General features: G+C 36.7%; 1 protein-coding gene across 3 annotated transcripts in view; it reads right to left on the bottom strand.

Annotated features, from left to right (window-relative positions):
• The window catches only part of FBXO11 (F-box protein 11), a 100,932-nt gene that overhangs the window by 25,198 nt on the left and 54,857 nt on the right, over positions 1 to 20,877 (bottom strand). For all 3 annotated transcript variants that reach the window (XM_036334645.1, XM_036334647.1, XM_036334646.1), the window contains exons 2-11: positions 8,027 to 8,154; positions 7,816 to 7,897; positions 5,802 to 5,946; positions 3,873 to 4,002; positions 2,583 to 2,666; positions 2,372 to 2,504; positions 796 to 902; positions 602 to 713; positions 418 to 524; positions 197 to 334 (exon numbers count right to left, since the gene is read on the bottom strand). In XM_036334645.1, the coding sequence (XP_036190538.1) occupies positions 197 to 334; positions 418 to 524; positions 602 to 713; positions 796 to 902; positions 2,372 to 2,504; positions 2,583 to 2,666; positions 3,873 to 4,002; positions 5,802 to 5,946; positions 7,816 to 7,897; positions 8,027 to 8,154 (1,166 nt within the window). The remainder of the gene's footprint in view (positions 1 to 196; positions 335 to 417; positions 525 to 601; positions 714 to 795; positions 903 to 2,371; positions 2,505 to 2,582; positions 2,667 to 3,872; positions 4,003 to 5,801; positions 5,947 to 7,815; positions 7,898 to 8,026; positions 8,155 to 20,877) is intronic.

Raw genomic sequence — 20,877 nt, 5'->3', positions numbered from 1 at the left:
ATCTTTTCTATATGATTATAGTGTGAGAACCATAAATTTATGGAATATTGTATATTGATTTTAAAATATAATGTTGAAATTGCTTTTAAACCTATACCATATGATAGAAACAAATAATTTGGTGGTTATAAAATCTTGAAACCCATTTGAAATCTAACTAATATGAGGTCAGCATTTCTATTAAAAACATTCTTACCATGCCATGATCAAATGTGAACACACCAACATCACGTCCATGATGAATATGATTCCGTCTAATAATTGGGTTTCCATGATTTTTAACCCAAATCCCAGCCAAAGCATTATTGGAAATTTCATTATCTTCATATATTCCCTACAACAAATAATCAGAAATGAACATTAGTAAAACTTGAAAAAATATTTTAAAAGAATAAAACCACAAAGTTAAAAAAATACCTGTGCATGATCTGTTATATAAAGTCCAACATTTTCACAGTCGCTGATATTACAGTGCTTGATAGTAGGACATGCTCCTTGACCACTAACACATACTGCAGAGCCAACTGTAAGAAAAATACTTTATTTAAAAACCTATTGGGCCAGAGACTCATTTTATAACAAAATATAAAGAAACACTAACCTGTACATGTACTTCTGATGATACAGTGATCAATAATAGGACTACAATTTACTGTAATCTCTAAGCAGTGGTGTGCATTGTGGTGTTGAGCAGATTTGTCATCAGGGTTAAACTGCAAAGTAGAAATTTTGTTAAATAAACAACCACTGCTTTAATGATTTCAACATATTATTTTAAATCTTAAAATTTCTTACCCTTATTGTCATATATCCAACATAAGCATCCTCAGAACCTTCCATAAAAACAAAGGTTGAATCTCTAGTGTTTTCAATTATAACTTTGTCTGCTACTTTTCCAGGTGCTGTGGAGAAGATATTTAAAGCATATTACCTTTATCAGACAGATGAATAAAAATTTAAAAATAACTTTAAAAAAATACACTTTAAAAATACAGTAATACTTTGCTACAAAAGTAGTAATACAGAACATTTTTATTGTTTTAAGTTGGGTATTTTTTGGAGGAAGAGCTTTTAAAAGTTATTACTTTTAAATACTGAGAAGAGAGGACTAATACTCATTTAATTGATAACTATATTTCACTGGCCTTTACCACAGGCAGTCATATTTAATGTAGGTATTATTTGAGTATCATATTGAAATCCATATATAATACTTCTAAGAAGGTTCAACTGCAAATAGTATTTAATATCCAAAAGAGACCACTTTATTGACATTTATTTCCCAAACTGGCCTTAATTTAGAAAGTAATAAAAATCTATAGGCAGAAATTTTCTACACCCTCCCTCCTCACTTTTCTTCATGGTAGAAATGGGGGAGGAAAGCAGAAAGGGTAGTAAATGCAAACTTTATTAACAAGTAATCATTATTAGCTATCTTAAAATGGTCTATGTACTATATCCTTAAGAAATCAGAGAGCGCCCAGCTGGTATGGCTCAGTGGTTAAACACTGACTTATGAACCAGGAAGTCATGGTTTGATTCCTGGTCAGGTCACATGCCCAGGTTGCGGGCTTGATCCCCAGTGTGGGGTGTGCAAGAGGCAGCCAATCAATGGTTCTCTCTCATCATTGATGTTTCTCTCCCCCCCCCCCCCTCTCTCTCTCCCTCTCTCTCTCCCCCTCCCTCCCTCCCTCCTTCCTCCCCCTCCCCTCTCCCATCCTATTCCTTCCTCCCTTAAAAAAAAAAAGCATAAATCTTCAAATGACTGATCAGTGCTCAATAAATATTTTATTACATTTATTCTCAGAAACTTGAGCATAAAAGCAGTTTTTATATAGCCCAAAAATATTTAAGATAAAGCTAACAAACATTTTTTCTTTCCTTAATGATTAACTAAGGCAGTCGAACAAAGTAGTGACCAAGAAACATACACATTTAAAAAAAATATATTTTTATTGATTTCAGAGAGGGAGGGAGAGGGAGAGAGATTTGAAACATCAATGATGAGAGAGAATTACTGATTGGCTGCCTCCTACACGCCCCACATTGGGGATCAAGTCCACAACCTAGGCATATGCCCTGACTGGGAATCAAATCGTGACCTCCTGGGGTTCATAGGTCCATGCTCAACCACTGAGCCATGCCAGCTGGGTGAGAAATATATACATCTTAAAAAGAAATAAGACACATCCACAATTTCTGAATTCTCATGTTTTCATTTCTATCACATAAAATATGCATATTTAATTCTTATTCTTTCCTATCATTAAGCTATTGTCAAAGTTACCTAAATTTTAAGTCACTAGCATTTTATAAACCCATTATGTAAGTAAAATTGGTAAAATTCTAATAAAAATGCATTTTAAAATACCTGCACCAATCATGGTGATTGGAGATTCAATATATATCCATTCATCAGTATATATTCCAGAATGAACAAAGATAAGTCCATCAAAATGAGCTTCTTGTACCCCACCAAGGGCATCTTCAATTGTATCATAATACTAGAAAAAAATAAAAGTGTCAATATAGAACTGAAAAATTACTATTTTAAATCCCATAAAAATACAGATCAAACATACCAACATATTTTCTCTTCCTTTATATCTTGCAGGGTTACTGTAGAAATGTTCAGCAAATCCTGGCTTTACATGTGCACCTTTATACTTAATGTCAAAAAAAAAAAAAAAAAAAGGACATTATATTTTAAACTAATTTAGTACTATATGAATATTTTAAATTAAATATATTAAAAAATCAATTATTTCAACTAATTTTCTGTTCCACAGTGCGATGTAAAAGGTGTTCCAGATTTTACATTATTCAGTACTATCCAGTAAGAAAGGACAAGGATTCTCAATTTCAGCACTACTAATACTTTGGAACAGACAGTTCCTTTGTTGTGGGGGTTGTCCTGTACATTATAGAATGCTTAGTAGCATTCTTGGTCTCTACCCACTAGCTACCAGTAGCATCCTCTTCTCCAGTTGTGATAACTAAAAATGTCTCCAGAAGTTGTCAAATGTCCCCTGTGGAGCAAAATCATCCTAGTTGAGAGCCATTTGTAAAGGACTACATAAAAATTACGCTAAAAGTGAAACTTTAAAACAACTATTGAACACCAATAATTTAAACAAGAGTTCAAACAGACCCATAGAAAGTATTAACTGCTTCTAGGCTACTGATTTTTACTGTCAATGTTTAGACTATTATGTCAGCAGTGAAAATGTTGAGTATTTTGTTGGTTGATAAATGTGCACTGGCTTGAAACCTATTCTTGAAATTAATTAAAAAAATACACCAACAAATTTAATTAGCTTGACTGGCGTGGCTCAGTGGTTGAGCGTCTACCTATGAACCAGGAGGTCATGGTTTGATTCCCAATCAGGACACATGCCTGGGTTGCGGGCTTTATTCCCAGTGGGGGGTGTGCAGGAGGCAGCCATTCAATGGTTCTCTCTTATCATTGATATTTCTCTCTCTCGCGCGCGCTCTCTCTCTCTCTCTCTCTCTCTCTCTCTCTCTCTTCTTCCTCTCTGAAACCAGTAAGAAAAACAAAAAACTCAATTATTTTATTTGATGTCAGGTTAAATGTCTGTGTTTGTTCAGTGATAAATATTCCTTTGTAGTATCTATTACTTCATCAGAGTCATTACACCTGTCATCATGACTGCAGCAAAATGTCTCTCTCAGTAAGTCATGGAATACCTGGAACATTCCCCTTTTTCATAAGGTTCAAACTTATCATAAAAAGATAAGTTTGTATGACAATATAAATATCTCCCTGCATGAGTTTAAATTTTTTAGAAAGGAAATTTTATCTCTATAGATACTAAATACATAAGGCAATATTTTCTATTTATACTTCATACCAACTGCTGGAAACTCTCTTTCCAAGGATTTGGATGTTCATATTCTTCTGGATTAATCTGGTAGAATTTGCCAGGTTCAGGATGCATCATAGGACGGGTATATTCAAATACTTCCATATATAATCGTTTCCTAAAGATGGGAAAGGAATTAAAAGAGTTATTCATAAGTAGCCTTTTAAATAACTACAAAAAATTATTTGAGGACTAAAATAGTTTACCTTTAGCACCATACAAGCTATTGTAAAATATAGAAAAGTACAAAGAAGGAGATAACCTACACTTCCAATACATTATTATTAACAGCTTACTATATTTCCTTTCAGTCATTTTTTCCCCCTTTCAGTTATTTTTATCTACAGTTAGTTTCATTTGTTACAGTTGTGATTTATATAGCATACAAAAACAAAAATTTGTATCCTGCTCTTTTCACTTTTTATTTATTGGTTTTAGAAAAAGAGAGGAGAGAGAAAGAGGAGAATGAGGGGGAGAGAGGGAGAGAGAAAAAGAAACACTGATTTGCTGGTCCACCCATTAATGCATTCATTGCTTGTTTCATGTATGTGACCTGACTGGGGATCGAACCTGCAATCTTGAAATATCAGAACAACACTCTAATCAACTGAACTACCCAGCCAGGGAACTTTTCACTTTTTACAACATAGCATTTTCTCATGCTATTAAAAACTGTAAAAAATCACTGTTCATGACTATACCCCAACCCTCCAAGCAGACATTATATTGTGTTCACTTAGCCCAGCCGTGGGCAAACTACGGCCCGCGGGCCAGATCCGGCCCATTTGAAATGAATAAAACTAAAAAAAAAAAGACCGTACCCTTTTATGTAATGATGTTTACTTTGAATTTATATTAGTTCACACAAACACTCCATCCATGCTTTTGTTCCGGCCCTCCGGTCCAGTTTAAGAACCCATTGTGGCCCTCGAGTCAAAAAGTTTGCCCACCCCTGACTTAGCCCATTTCCTTATTGCTAGATCTAATTTCTAATTCCCCCCACTATTAACTATAACATTATGAAAAATTTGTACATAAGGCAAAAACATTTTCAGAAGTGGAATTACTGGGTCAAAGGGCATGCATAGTTCAAGGTCATAAATATAACTATCGAAGTATTTTCCAAAAGTGATATATAAAATTCACTAAACTATCAAATTTAATTAGCTATTTTAAATTAGACTTAGTTCAGTGTTTTGTTTTTAAAAATATTTTTATTGATTTCAGAGAGGAAGGAAGAGGGAGAGAAACATCAATGATGAGAGAGAATCACCGACTGGCTGCCTCCTGCACGCCCCTTACTGGGAATCAAGCCGGCAACCTGGACACATGCCTGTGACCAGAATGAAACCTGGGGCCCTTCAGTCCACAGGCTGACGCTCTATCCACTGAGCCAAACCGGCCAGGGCCTTAGTTCTGTATTTTTTTAAAAAAATATATTTATACTGATTTCAGAGAAGAAGGGAGAGGAAGAGACAGAAAATATCAATGATGACAGAGAATCATTGATCAGCTGCCTCCTGCATGCCTTATATTGGGGACTGAGCTTAAATCCCGGGCATAAGCCCAGACAGGGGAATTGAATCGTGACCTCCTGGTTTATAGGTTGATGCTCAACCACTGAGCCACACCAACCGGACTTAGTTCTGTTTCTTAAAAGCAATTAAATGAAAAACATTTTATACACTCAGTTGCTGTTAACTGATAAAAAGCAGAGAAAGTACTTCATTTATTGTTTTATAAATATTACCTAAAGTGACAACTCACATTTGTGATAAATAGGTAACTTAGAATTTATAAGCAATCTAATTTTATTCTTATTTAATTATAATCAACACTTCAACCTCCCTAGCATTTCAAGCATTTTGGGCACCAAATAATATATCTCAAGATAATAAGAAATAAATTTTCACTTACCACAAAATTGGATCATTAGCAAGCTCACTGAAGCGTTTACACACACAAGCTGCTCTACAAAGATCCTGTTCCAGCAAGTAAGAGAAGATTTTTAGAACCACTTCATCTGGCAGTTTCTCCTGAAGATACTGTTCAGCAGGTGCTGCTATAAAGAGATTAACAAATAAAATATAAACAACTTATTTATTGTGTTAGTAACGACTTCCCCATTTTTTAAAAAGCATAATTTTCACTCTGGCTAGTCTACGTAGCTCAGTTGGTTGCATTGTTCTGTGTACTGAAGGGTGGTGGGCTTGATTCTAGGTCAGGTCACATACAGGAAGCAGCCAATCAATGTTTTTCTCTCTCTCTTTCCTTCCCCCCACTCTCTAAAATCAATAAAAACATATCCTCGGGTGAGGATTAAAAAGAAAATAAAAAGCATAATTTTCATTTTATCTAACAAGTAGCTTTTATTTTGTGATGACAATCTTTTTTTTTTTTTTTTTTAAATATACCATTATTGATTTCAGAGAGGAATGAAGGAGAGATAGAAACATCAATGATGAGAGAGAATCATTGATTGGCTGCCTCCTGCTACCCCCACACTGGGGATTGTGCCCGCAAACCAGGCATGTGCCCTTGACCGGAATCGAACCTGAGACCCTTCAGTCCACACGCAGATGTTCCTCCTACTGAGCCAAACTGGCTAGGGCGGCAATCATTTTATAAACATTTTTTTTCATAGATAGCACATTTATTTTTGTTTATCTTGACATAAGTATTCTCTTTTAGCTATTACGTACCATTTCAGAAACTGGTGAAAATATACAAAAGGTTTTTCATTTTTGGGTGAATTCTTACTCAAGGATATTTTTTTCCCATTGATTTTTTTTTTCTTAGAGAGAATAGAAGGAAGGGAAGGAGGGAGAGAGACATCAATGTGAAAGAGACACATCGATTGGTTGCCTCCCATACAACCCCGATGGGATTGAACCTGCAACCAAAGTATTTGCGCCCTTGACTGGGAATCCAATCCTTCCGTGGGCTGGCCGACGCTCTAACCACTTCACCACACTGGCCAGGGCACAAGGCATATTTTATTAAAACACTTTTTTTTTATTTCAGAGAGGAAAGGAGAGAGAGATAGAAATATCAATGATGAGAGAGAATCATTGATTGGCTGCCTTCTGCATGCCTCCTACTGGGGATCAAGCCTGCAACCTGGGGAAAAGTCCCTTGACCAAAATTGAACCTGGGACCCTTTAGTCCATAGGCAGACGCTCTATCCACTGAGCCAAACCGTCTGGGCCACAGGTGTTTTTATTTTTTAAACATATTTTTATTGATTTCAGATAGAAAGGGAGAGGGAGAGACAGAAACATCAATGATGAGAGGGAACCACTGATCAGCTGCCTTCTGCACCCCCTGCAACCCGAGCATGTGCCCTTGACTGGAATCGAACCTGGGACCCTTCAGTCTGCAGGCTGATGCTCTGTCCACTGAGCCAAATCAGCTAGGGCAACACAAGGTATTTTTATATAACAAAGACAAAGAGGGAGAAGTCAGAGTTGTCATGTTTATCTATAGATATAAAAGCCTAAGTGACCAAACGACTGGAGCTGCCCCCGGGTGGTCAGTGTACTCCCACAGCGCGAGTGCCGCTCAGCTGACTGTAGGGTGCCAGAAGCAGGGTTCATGGCTGGCGAAAGCTGCTGTGGCAGCGTGAGCCTCTCCCAATCGGGGCTGACTGGGCACAAGCCTGTGGCGGCAGGTGCAGCGGGGCTGGGATGAGCAGGAGCAGCAGGCAGGAGTGGCAGGTGCCGTTGGACTGCAGGTTTTGGCCCAATCCCTGCAGGCCATGCCAAGGGACCCCACCGATGTATGAATCTGTGCATCGGGCCTCTAGTTCTATAATAATCATTTTCTCAATCCCAAATGTAATATTAAAGCACATTTAATTTTAATATTTTGGTATCAAACAAAATAAAAAAAGTTACTTGACCATGTCCCTTAGTTTTCCCATAGGAAATACCTGCAAGATCTTGTGTTTTTCCAGATACCCTTGCACGTTTTGCACGATGACCAAAGTTTTCTGTCGTTGAAGTTGAGGCACCCTTCAAAAACAAAATGAAAACTAATTAAGCAAATATTTTTATTACTTCTAAAAAATGACATTCCCTTTCCTTTTTTGTTTGTTTCCTAACAATTTTTTCATTACAAAAAGAAAAGCAGTGACAATTTACCTCCATACTGCTCTTTGTAGGACACGCTGTTCTTTTTGGCAAAAGAGTTTTTCTACGAAGCTGGTAAGGACTGTTTTGTGCACCAGGACCTGATTCTTCTGCAACCATATCTGCAGGTACATCATCATCTGTTATAAACAAAAGCAATTATGAAAAATGACATTCTATATAATAAAAGGCTAATATGCAAATTGTCCCTCGACCGGGAGTTTGACGGGAAGTTTGACCAGGGGGCGGGGCCAGCTGGCCAACCGCCCTCGGACCCTCCCCTGGCCAGCCCTGCCCCCAATAGCCCCCCCCCAATCGGGGGCGGGGCCAGCCAGCCAACTACCGGCGGCCCCTCCCCTGGCCGGGCCCATCCCTGATCGCCCCTCCCACCCCAATTGGGGCAGTTCAGCTGGACCCCACCCGTGCACAAATTCATGCACCAGGCCTCTAGTCTATTAAAAAAAAGAGCTCTATGGATGCAGTAAACTTTTTATTTTATTTTTAAATATATTTTTAAATATATCTCAGAGAGGAGAGAGACAGAAACATAAATGAGAGAGAATCACTGATCAGATGCTTCCTGCATACCTCCTACTGGGGATGGAGCATGCAACCCGGGCATGTACCCTTGAGCGGAATCGAACCTGGGACCTTTCAGTCCACAGGCCGACGCTCTATCCACTGAGCCAAACTGGCTAGGGCTGCAGTAGACTTTTTAAAAACTTAAAAAAAAATTTTTTTGGTGGTGGTGGTGGTGGTAAACACAACTTTTATATAAAATTCCAGCTAACTAGATAACCATCTGAATGAAATGTTGGCTTTTTATTTTATTTCTTATTTCAAAATAAATTCCAAAATACACCATATATTTAAATACAAAAAGGAAACAAAATCACAAGAAGAATATAGAAAAAAATATTTTTTTATAACACTAAAGTAGAGAAGTTCTTTCAAGGTTATGACACAAAACTTGGAAGGCATTAAAAAAAAACAGGTGAGGAGGATGTTCACTTGATCAGAGGCTTGAGAAGGGGAGTGAGTCATGGTTAGAGCCTACGAGGGATGGGAAGGGCAACCAGGCAAGGGGTGTCAGAGACAAAGCGGGTGAGTGAGGAAGATGTCGATAGATGGACAGCTTGATATAAAATATGATACCAAGAAGGATGAAAAGAGCATCCACAAAGAGTGTGGTCTGGTGCAGGGTGTTGGAGTTCAAGAGGAGAAAAAAGAAGTCTGCACGGACGGCAGGGTGGCCCTGGAATGAAGAGTCAGAGAGAACAGGGAGAAAAGGGTGTCTGTCACACAGCAGCAGGGATGGTAGACCTGGAAGACTGGTTACATACAATACAGGAACTAAGCAAATAAATAAGATAATGGAAGCCAGATATCTTCTGTCAGAGAAGAGAGTTAAAATTAAAGAGAGAAAAACTAGAATAAACTCTATGTTGTTAGACTAGAATTGAAGGTATCAACATAGAACTCATGATTTTTAATAGATATAGAAATGATTATAGATCTAAGTGTTTGGGTGTGTGTACGTATATATGTTCCCTAGCTCTGTTCACTGAAAGAGAGCAAACCTAGAAGCAGTGACACTCCAATACCAATGAGCGTGAGTAGCATTTGGAGCTTGGCTTCTGAATAGCATTTTCTTCTTCTTCTTTTTTTTAAAAATATATTTTTATTGATTTCAGAAAGGAAGGGACAGGAAGAGAGAGACATAAACATCGATGATGAGAGAGAATCATTGATTAGCTACCTCCTGCACGCTTCCTATTGGGGATTGAGCCCACAACCTGGGCATGTGCCCTTGACCGGAATCAAACCCTGGACCCTTTAAGTCCGCAGGCCAATGCTCTATCCACTAAGCCAAACTGGCTAGGGCTTCTTTTTTAAAAAATTCTAACCTGAGGATATTTTTCCATTGATTTATTTTTTATTTATTTTTTAGAGAGAGTGGAAGAGAGAGGGAAAGACAGAGAGAAAAATCGATATGAGAGAAACACATTGATTGGTTGCCTCCTGTATGAGCCCTGACCAGGGACTAGGCTGGGGGGGGGGGGGGGGGGGGGAGGAGAGCCTGAAATCCAGGTATGTGCCCTTGACCGAAATCGAACCTGGGACCCTGCGGTCCACAGGCTGACACTCTATCCACTGAGTCAAACCAGATAGGGCTGAATAACATTTTCTATAAAAGAAATAAAAGTTCCTTGGAGAAATGGCAGATTCCAGATTGGGGGAAATATAAGATGAGCCTGAAATACCTTGTGGTAGAAATAAGAAAGTGCTATAAGAATGATGAGGACATGTCAAAAGGACTCAGAAGTTAGCCTGAATGCTCACCCTCTAACAAAATTATGTTACAGCATCAAAATTCATGATAGTAAAGGAATTATAACCCACTGAATGAACAGCAACCCATAAATTCATACTGCTATAAATAAATGAATAAATTGAATAAAGAATGGGATGTTTAGAAAAAACTTTAGAAAGGGGAAAACAGTAACTCTATAGTAGAGATGTCAACCAGATAGTACCTTAATCAAGTGATCAAAATGAATATCATCATTAGTAGGACAAACTGAAATGGTGTGCCACCTGATAGCAGCTATATTCCGCAGCATAACCCAAATCTAATTGTGAGGAAACATCAGACAAACCAAATTTATTCTAATTTATTTTGAATCATCTTCAAAACTGTCGAAGTTATGAAAGTCAAGGAAAGTCTGAAGAACTGTTCCAGACTGAAGGATAGTAAAGAGATATGGCAACTAAATACAATGTGGGGTTCTGAACTAGATCCTTTTGCTGAAATGCGGCTACTGGGACCAAGAGTGAAACTTAAATGCGGGGTCTAAAGATTAGAAGACAATAATTTGTCAATGATAACTTTCTGACTTTTATAGCTATAGTATGTTTATTTAGAATAATATCCTTGTTTGTAGGAAATACAGACTAACAATAGGAGGTGACAGGACAACAGGTTGGCACTTATTCTGGAAAGAATCAGGGGGAAAAAAACGAACTCTTCTCTGAGTTTAGATTGTTTTTAAATAATACATTTGAGTAATATATAAAACATTAAAAATTCTGCTTGGAAAATTAACACCATGAACAGTTAAAAGAAGCAACACAATTAGGAAAAAAAATTGCAACAAATGTCACACAAATGGGTAATAATTTCCTTAAGTATATATGAGCGTTTACAAATAAATAGGGAAAAGATAAATAATTCAATAGAAATTTGGGCCAAGGCAAGGACATGAGCAGATAATTCAAAATTAAGAAACTAGAAATGAAATGCTAACAGAAATGAAAATGAGATATTTTTCATATAGCAAATTATCCAAGATAAAAAGTTTGGTCACATATTAGTATTATGAAAGGATAATATGAAGGAAAAAGAGTTCTTAATTGCTCTAAGAAGAGCAATTTGGAAATAGCTATTATTACTTAGCAATTCCATTTCTAGGAATTGATTCTGCAGCTATATTCACACATGTGGACAAAGAAGTATGGACCAAGATTTTTATTGCATACTGTTACCAATACTAAAAGGTAACAATCAAATGTTCATCAATAAGGGTTTGTTAAATAAACGGTGGTCTAGCTAGCTATACAATAAACTATTATGTGGTAATTACAAGATATAAAGCAGTTTTATATAGACTGATAAGGAACTATCTTTAATATATAGTAAGTTTAAAAACCGAAATATACAGTTTTTAGTATGTGTGGTTTAAGGTTATACATACATATTCTTACATGTGTATATATTTACTAAAATATAAACTCCATGATGTAAGGAGCCACCCACTGGCCAAAGATGGGACAATTTGAGCATCATTAAGAATAAATGGAATGAACTAAAAGAGATATATTTAAATCCATGAGTTTATAAAGATATTTTTTAAAAAAGGTTACTTTCAAAGATGCTACTAAAAACCAACTCATCTTCTGAAAATTGGAAAATAACAGGAAATAATCAAATATTTTACTTCTTTTCTTATATAAACCGAACCATCAAGTAACCAAGTAAGAAATGAGGGGAAGCTTCTCTACAGAAACATTCTAGCAGTAAATAAGAAATAAGAAAATTAGAAATAATCTGCAAACTCTGAAAGAGTTCATGGATTTAACCAATGAGTATTAATAGGTCCATAATATCATAAAGAGAGTAACAATCAGGCACTGTATATCTCCTGATGAAAGAACACATCACCACCTCTTTGACAAAACATCAAATCTGAATCTGATTAAACCTGTAAGAAACTTTAAGGTCAAACTATACAGTACCAGTTTCATCAACTAATAAATTGCATGGGAAATCAGTGGGGAAAAAATAAGCAAAACTAAAGCATTCTGTTTATTAGGTGTACCAGTTAATAATGCAGACTTTTTTTCAATAGATGGAGTTACACATATACTGATATATATTCGATTTGATATGTATGCTATTTTGTTGTATTGACAATATGCTTCAAAACTTTGTATGTCAAATCTGCTGAAGGTGTTAACATCATAGATATTTTTACACTTAAAAATTTCGTGCAAAAAAAGAGCATTTGCGGGAAGTTTTAATTCATTATTTTGAAGAAAAAGTTATCGTATACTTCGGGAAGCTTATGGTGAACATGCTCCATCTCAAGATACTTGTGAACGCTGGTTTAAAAGCTTTAAAAGTGATGATTTCAATGTGAAAGACAAAGAACGTCCAGGTCAACCGAAAAAGTTTGAAGACCAACAATTACAAGCATTATTGGATGAAGATGCGTGTCAAACTCAAAAACAACTTGCAGAAAGATTAAATGTTGCTCAGCAAACAATTTCCGATCCTTTACAAGCAATGGGACAGATTTTAAAGGAAGGAAAATGGGTGCCACATCAACTGAACAAAAGACAAATGGAAAACCGAAAAGTCATCAGTAAAATGTTGCTTCAACGGCATGAAAGAAAGTCTTTTTTTTGCATCAAATTGCGACTGGAGATGAAAAGTGGATTTATTTTGAGAATCCCAAATGCACAAAATCATGGATTGATCCAGGTCAACCATCAACATTGACTGCAAGGCCAAATCGCTTCGGAAAGAAGACAATGCTCTGTGTTTGGAGGGATGAGAGAAGGTGTGGAGTATTATGAGCTTCTAAAACCAGGTGAAACCATTAATACTGATCGCTACCGACAACAAATAATCAATGTGAACCACCATTAATACTGATCGCTACCGACAACAAATAATCAATGTGAACCACGCTTTGATCGTGCAACGATCAGAACGTTCCAGAAGACATGGCAAAGTAATTTTGCTTCATGATAACGCACCATCACACACTCCAAAACCAATTAAAGACATGTTAAAAGATCTTGCCTGGGAAGTATTAACCCACCTGCTGTATTCACCAAACCTTGCTCCTTCAGATGACCACTTGTTCAGATTGATGGCACACACACTTTCTGAGCAGCACTTCAAAACGTAAGAAGTGGAAAATTGGGTCTCTGAATGGTTTGCCTCAAAACAAGAAAAGTTCTATTGGGGCGGTATCCACAAATTACCTAAAGATGGGGGAAATGTGTAGCTAGCGATGGACATTACTTTGAATAAAGCATCTTTGATGTTTCTCTTGAAATTATTGTTTTCTTTGATTACAAAATCCGCATTAGTAACTGGTACACCTAGTAAGAATGCACACTTTGGCACTAAAATTACTTTTTTTAAAAAGCCAGAAAATGATTATCATATGAATGCTTTTTTGGGTGTATGTGTGTGAGTGTGTGAGTGTGTGTGTGTGTGTGTGGGGGAGGATGGAGTTATGATTGGAATGGGGCACATAAAAGGCTTCTGCAGTGGCTGGCAAAGTTCTATTTCTTGACCTGTTGGTATTACAATACCAATCTTAGTAATAATTCTAAACTTTAAGAGTAATTCTTTTATGTGAAATTTCTCTACCTAGCTATATTTTACAATAATAGAGGTGTTTTTAAAAGATGAGGTGTTGTAACAATGTAATATTAAAAAAAAGAGGTTTTTCCAACAGCAGACCTTGGGCAAAATAACATTTTTAAGCCTACATTTTTTCAACTATTAAAGATGAGAACAGTATTTTGTAATTCCCAGGACTACTGGCTACTGAAAGGATATAAATAGAATAACATATACAAAACACTCAGCAGTATGTCTGGTTCATATAAAGTGTTCAATCAATGTTTTAGCTCTTATTTCACTTAAATATTATTCTATTAACATCACTTTTAAACAAAACTTGGAAAATTAAATAAGTTTTCTATACACTGCATGCAACATAGTCAGAAAATATAGCCAGTATGATATGACTGGATATTTGTGGCGTCATCCCTTTGTAGTTTAATACATGGTTAGTTTCTATAAATGTTTCATGTCTGCTTGAAAAGAACATCTACATTCTATCTTTAAAGTTTAAATATATCTAAAATATCCAGTCTATTAATTGCTTGTTCAAATATTCTATACCTTTAGTTTTGTTGTTGCTGGGGCAGTGGTGGTTTCATTCGTCTATTGTCTTTTGAAGGAAATTTCCTATAAAACTTCCTGCTCTATCTGTAGATAATCCATTTAATTTAACACTAGATTGCCCAAGGAAGTCATTTTGACTGCTTTTTAATTTCAATTAGAAAAACAATTATGGGAGAAGCAAGATGGCGGCATAGGTTAACGCCGGAGTTTGCTGCCTTGAACAACTACTTCAAAAGTGAAGGAAAGAGAAACGCATACGGACACTCAGAAGAGGCGCAGTGCTGAAGTCAAATTCTGAGGTGCGGAGTGTGCGGAGCGGGCTGGCGGCGGAGGGCGCGGTTGGCGTTTTCAATCCGGAGGGAGTCGCAGACTCTGAGCTCCAGATACAGGCGAGTCTTTAGGGACCCAGACTCAAACGGGAGAAGCTGGACTGTCTGGCTTCGGTCAGAGCGAGTGCAGCTTTCTCTCTGAGCTTTGCAGCGGGTGCTGGGACTCAGAGAGGCAGAGCCCCTGGGGACAGGACTGAGAGCCGCCATAACTGCTCTCTCCGGCCCACCCTGTTGATCCTGTGCGACCCGCCCCGCCCAAGCCCTGCACAGAGGCTTTTGCCGGATAGCCTCAGGCAAAGGCTAGATTAGCACCTCCCTAGAGGACAGAAGTTCTCTCACTGCTGACACAGCTGATTCTCATAGCCTCTTGGCCTGGAGGTCAAACCCTCCCTGGAATTAGCTACAACAATCAAGATTTAACTATAAGACTGCGCACAAAGACCACTAGGGGGTGCACCAAGGAAGCATAACAAAATGCGGAGACAAAGAAACAGGACAAAATTGTCAATGGAAGATATAGAGTTCAGAACCACACTTTTAAGGTCTCTCTGCGGAGACAAAGAAACAGGACAAAATTGTCAATGGAAGATATAGAGTTCAGAACCACACTTTTAAGGTCTCTCAAGAACTGTTTAGGAGCCGCCGATAAACTTAATGAGATCTACAAGAAAACTAATGAGACCCTTGATGTTATATTGGGGAACCAACTAGAAATTAAGCATACACTGACTGAAATAAAGAATATTATACAGACTCCCGACAGCAGACCAGAGGAGCGCAAGAATCAAGTCAATGATTTGAAATGCGAGGAAGCAAAAAACACCCAACTGGAAAAGCAAAATGAAAAAAGAATCCAAAAATGCAAGGATAGTGTAAGGAGCCTCTGGGACAGCTTCAAGCGTACCAACATCAGAATTATAGGGGTGCCAGAAGATGAGAGAGGGCAAGATATTGAAAACCTATTTGAAGAAATAATGACAGAAAACTTCCCCCACCTGGTGAAAGAAATGGACTTACAGGTCCAAGAAGCGCGGAGAACCCCAAACAAAAGGAATCCAAAGAGGACCACACCAAGACACATCATAATTAAAATGCCAAGAGCAAAAGATAAAGAGAGACTCTTAAAAACAGCAAGAGAAAGAAACTCAGTTACCTACAAGGGAATACCCATACGACTGTCAGCTGATTTCTCAACAGAAACTTTGCAGGCCAGAAGGGAGTGGCAAGAAATATTCAAAGTGATGAATACCAAGAACCTACAACCAAGATTACTTTATCCAGCAAAGCTATCATTCAGAATTGAAGGTCAGATAAAGAGCTTCACAGATAAGGAAAAGCTAAAGGAGTTCATCACCACCAGACCAGGATTATATGAAATGCTGAAAGGTATCCTTTAAGAAGAGGAAGAGGAAGAAAAAGGTAAAGATACAAATTATGAACAACAAATATGCACCTATCAACAAGTGAATCTAAGAATTAAGTGAATAAATAATCTGATGAACAGAATGAACTGGTGATTATAATAGAATCAGGGACATAGAAAGGGAATGGACTATTCTTGGGGGGGAAAGGGGTGTGGGAGATGCGGGAAGAGACTGGACAAAAATCGTGCACCTATGGATGAGGACAGTGGGTGGGGAATGAGGGCGGAGGGTGGGGCGGGAACTGGGAGGAGGGGAGTTATGGGGGGGAAAAAAGAGGAACAAATGTAATAATCTGAACAATAAAGATTTAATTAAAAAAAACCAATTATGTATATAAGGACACAATGTCTTAGAATTTTGTGACTTTTTGTACAACATATAAATGCGTTTGTTAATAATTGTAGTTACCTTCCCCTCCTTCATTTCCGGTATATATATATGTGTTATACCTATATTGCCCAAAAGCAGTCATTTTGACTGCTTGGGGGAAATTTTAGACTCTTATTATTGAATTCAGTAAATTTCTTATATGACCATTTCGGCTCTGTATTGAAATAACAGTTTTCATTTTTTTCCGATTACCGTCACATGATAACATACAAGTACATGATAAATTGTCGACACTTGATAAGTTGCAGTTGCTCAATAAGCTAAACTAGTACTTGTTATTCGAATCTTTATGAAGTGATACTTGTTCTAATAAGTTGTTTATTTTATTTCTTTTGCGCCCTAAATTCATGAAAGAAATGTCGAATAGAAGTGAGTTATTGGAAAAGCTAAGGAACATAAGTGAAGAGTGCTCCGATATTATTCTTTCACAATGCAGTCATTTTGACTGCTTTTGGGCAATATAGGTATATACTACATTTCAGTCTTTCTAATGTTAAGTATGTAAATTTTGCTGTTATTTGGAAATACAGGGGCAAAATTATTATTTCCTCCAGGTGAATTACTCCTTTCATCATTATGGCTTAACAATGCCTTTTGCCTTAGAAATCTATTTTTGGCTGATAATATTTTCCTAACAGCTTTTAGCTTTGTTTTATATCAGCACTTTTTAAACTTTGTATCTTTAATGTTTACCTTTGGGTCCTTACAATTTATTTATTTGTTTATATTTTATTTTATTGACTTTAGAGAGGGAGAGAGAGAAACATCAATGATGAGAAAGAATCACTGATAGGCTGCCTCCTGCATGCCCCCTACTGAGGATTGAGCCCAAAAGCCGGGCATGTGCTCTTGACCGGAATTGAACCTGGGACCCTTCAGTCCGTAGACTGGCACTCTAATCACTGAACCAAACCAGCTACGGCTAGGTCATTACATTTTAAATTCAGTTCTTCTTAATCATTTATTGCTAGATTTTCTTTTCCTTTTCAGCCAAAGCAAGAATAACTGTCTAATCTGGTATTTAATCCACCTGATGCCAATTTCTATGATTACATTTTTAATTTCAAAAGTTGCTTTGGCCTTAGCTGGTTTGGTTCGGTGGATAGAGTGGCCTGCAGACTGAAGGGTCCTGGGTTCCATTCCCGTCAAGGGCACATGCCCTGGTTGCTGGCTCGATCCCAGTGGGAGGCATGCAGAGGCTGCAGATCAATGATTCTCTCATGACTGATGTTTCTATCTCTCTCCCTCTTCCTTCCTTTCTGAAATCAATAAAAATATATTTTTTAAAAAGTTGCTTTGGTTTTCCTTTTTTAGGTTTATTGTTTCTTTTTCATACTGGTCTGTTACTTCACCATACTTCCTTTTAAAATTTAAAAATTTTTAAATTTTATTTTCATTTTCTCTTTTTATTCTCTTGATCATTTTACAAACTCATTTAAATTCTCTTTTAGATTGTTTTATCATTGGACACTTTTTAAAATCCAAACACAATCGGAGAAGTTGTTTCATGTTGTAGGCTGCACACCTTGGTCTTAGTGCTACCTGTATTCAGAACAGGTCCAAGACCACATTTCCTATCCCTATATGTGTACTAAAATTCCACCAGAGACCCATTAGGACAGTGGTTGCCAACCGGTGGTCCGTGAGGTCCAAAAGGTTGGCGACCACTGCATTAGGACATATATCCAAGACCAAAAGGTCCTGTGCTATTTTATATAGCAGTACCACCTCCCTCTTACTACTTTGATTTGATATCTCTCATTTCTACACCTAGGAACTTCATTCACTTCTTTCCTTCCTCAGGGTTTAGCTATGCATTCACACTTTTGCTCTTGTTTTGTGTTAACATTTCTATGTTTGTAGTGTGTATGCATGTGAGGATGATATCTATCAGCTTTGTTTTATCGTGCTGTGAGTTATCAGTCAGTGAGCCAATCAGTTTCATTCTCAAATTTTTCATCCCATACAACCCTCTCTCATTCCACTCCAACTTCTGTTTAAAATTGGTAATTATTAGTTCCCATAAATATATGAAGCTACAGTAACCTCAATTTCCCATTGATAACCAGTTCTGTTCTAAAGCATTCAAAGTTCAGTTTTATAAAGCATTATATTAAACTCTTATTTGTGCTGAGATAAAGAATCTATACTAAATTTCTATACAATTCTTATAATTAATTACTTCTGAGCCCTGGCCAGTGTGGCTCAGTTGAGTGTTGCCCCATTCACTGAAAGGTTGCTGGTTTGATTCCCGGTCAGGGCACATACCCAGGTTGCAGGTTTGATCCCTGGTCTTGGGTGCGTATGGGAGGCAATCGATAGATGTTTCTCTCTTGCATGGATGTTTCTTTCTCTCTCCCTCCCTCACCATTCCTCTCTAAAATAAAAACATATAAAAAATAAAAAAATACATTAACACTGACTATAAGGTACAGTGCCAGAAGGTATTTACAAAGGGGTCATTCTGCTATTTTTTTTTCTAATTAAAATAAAAAGATTGATTTTAGAGAAAGAGAGGAAGGGAGAGAGGAACACTGATTTGTTGTTCCACTTATGCATTCATTAGTTGATTCTTGTATGTACACTGACCGGGGTTCGAACCTTCAACCTCAATGTATCTGGACGATGCTCTCATCAACTGAGCTACTGGTGAGGGCAGGAGTCATTCTGAGAAGATCACCTGGCCACTATTGTAAGCAAAGGAAAAAGTTAAAAAACAATCTGTAGTCATTAGTGTCTTCATCTTTGGAACTCCTGTAGCACTGTATATATGCCATATATTCTTTCCATATCATATCATAGCTGCCTTATGTTGTTGTTTACTTTTTTGGTATACGCCTTACTTCCCTAACAAAATTATAAGCTCATAGGGTTAAGGCCCCCTCCCTCTTTTATATTCTTCCTCAGTGTTTAGCTCGATGCCCAATAAATATTTAATAAAAGTTGGTTCTCATCTATGGAGACCCTTTAATTTTACTCAGTTCAAGGAATTTTTCCAAGAAACCATCACTACTGGTGGGCTATGATGACTTATATACTACTTTATAGAAAATAAAAACCCGACAGGTACTGTTTCACTTCTTCCTACCTCTGAATTCATTTACATGTACACCCACTATTTTTTGTTTCCTTCTAAAATTATGGAGGAGTATTCCCCAGAACTGATTTGGCACATCTGAAGCAAACAAAATGTTTGTTAAATAATCCATGGTAGCTTATTTGGCTCCTAACCAAGAACCAAGAAATCATGAAGGATTGGTTATGGTTTGTCCCAACAACAAAGTCTAAAAACAAGTCCTCAACATAATATTTTATCAAAATTTTTTTACTTTTATAGCTTTCACTTTTACACGTAATATTAGAATGCTAATATTTAGATGTTAAGCTGTAATATAAGACTAATAAAAATAAATCTCAACATTCAATTTCAACCATAACTTATAGAAAATTTAATTTTCAGTTAAAAATGTTCTTGAACCCAGTATCTCAATAGAAACAGAACGTGATCTATATTTTGTAATTTTTAATTTTTTAGTAGCTAAGTAAATTTTAATGTGATTTAACCCACTATATATAAAATTTATCATTTCAACATGTAATCTAAAATTGAGATATTTTACATTCTTTTATCTTCCTATTAAATCTTTAAAATAACTATATACTTTTAACACAGCATGCCTCAAATTCAGACAAGCCGTATTTTAAGTGCTCAATAACCACATGTGGCTAGTGGTTAACTTAAATGGACGGACACACACACACACACACACACACCTTTACTAAATTCTTATTGGTCCTCTTAAATAATAAAAATTATCATGCAATTTAAATGGTTATTATACTACATATGTCAAAATTTATTTTCGAATTTTTTTGTTTAAATATAAATCATGTAAAAATATACTAGAGTCTTCACTATTACTAGGAACCACAGCGGAAAAGCAAAGGCTTCTGGAGAGTAAGCATTCTTTCTTTACTAAAAATATTTGAAATCTGATATTAAATAACATCATTTGTTGAAATAAATCCTTTCAACAAAATAAGCGACTTAATTCTATACATTCTTATTTTTGGTGTATAGGATGATGGCTCCAACCGAGCTACCCAGCCAGGCTAATTCTACACATTCTGAGGTTAGTACTAGTAGAATACCTTAATTTTTACATACCTTTATAACTATCTCAAAGATTTATAAAAGACTGTACTATTGGCTGGAGTTTAAAGTCTATA

Source organism: Myotis myotis, unplaced genomic scaffold, assembly GCF_014108235.1.
Source record: "Myotis myotis isolate mMyoMyo1 unplaced genomic scaffold, mMyoMyo1.p scaffold_m19_p_14, whole genome shotgun sequence".
Classification (NCBI taxonomy): Eukaryota; Metazoa; Chordata; class Mammalia; order Chiroptera; family Vespertilionidae; genus Myotis; species Myotis myotis.
Note: the sequence above shows the minus strand (reverse complement) of the source record. Positions and strands in the feature narration are given on the sequence as shown.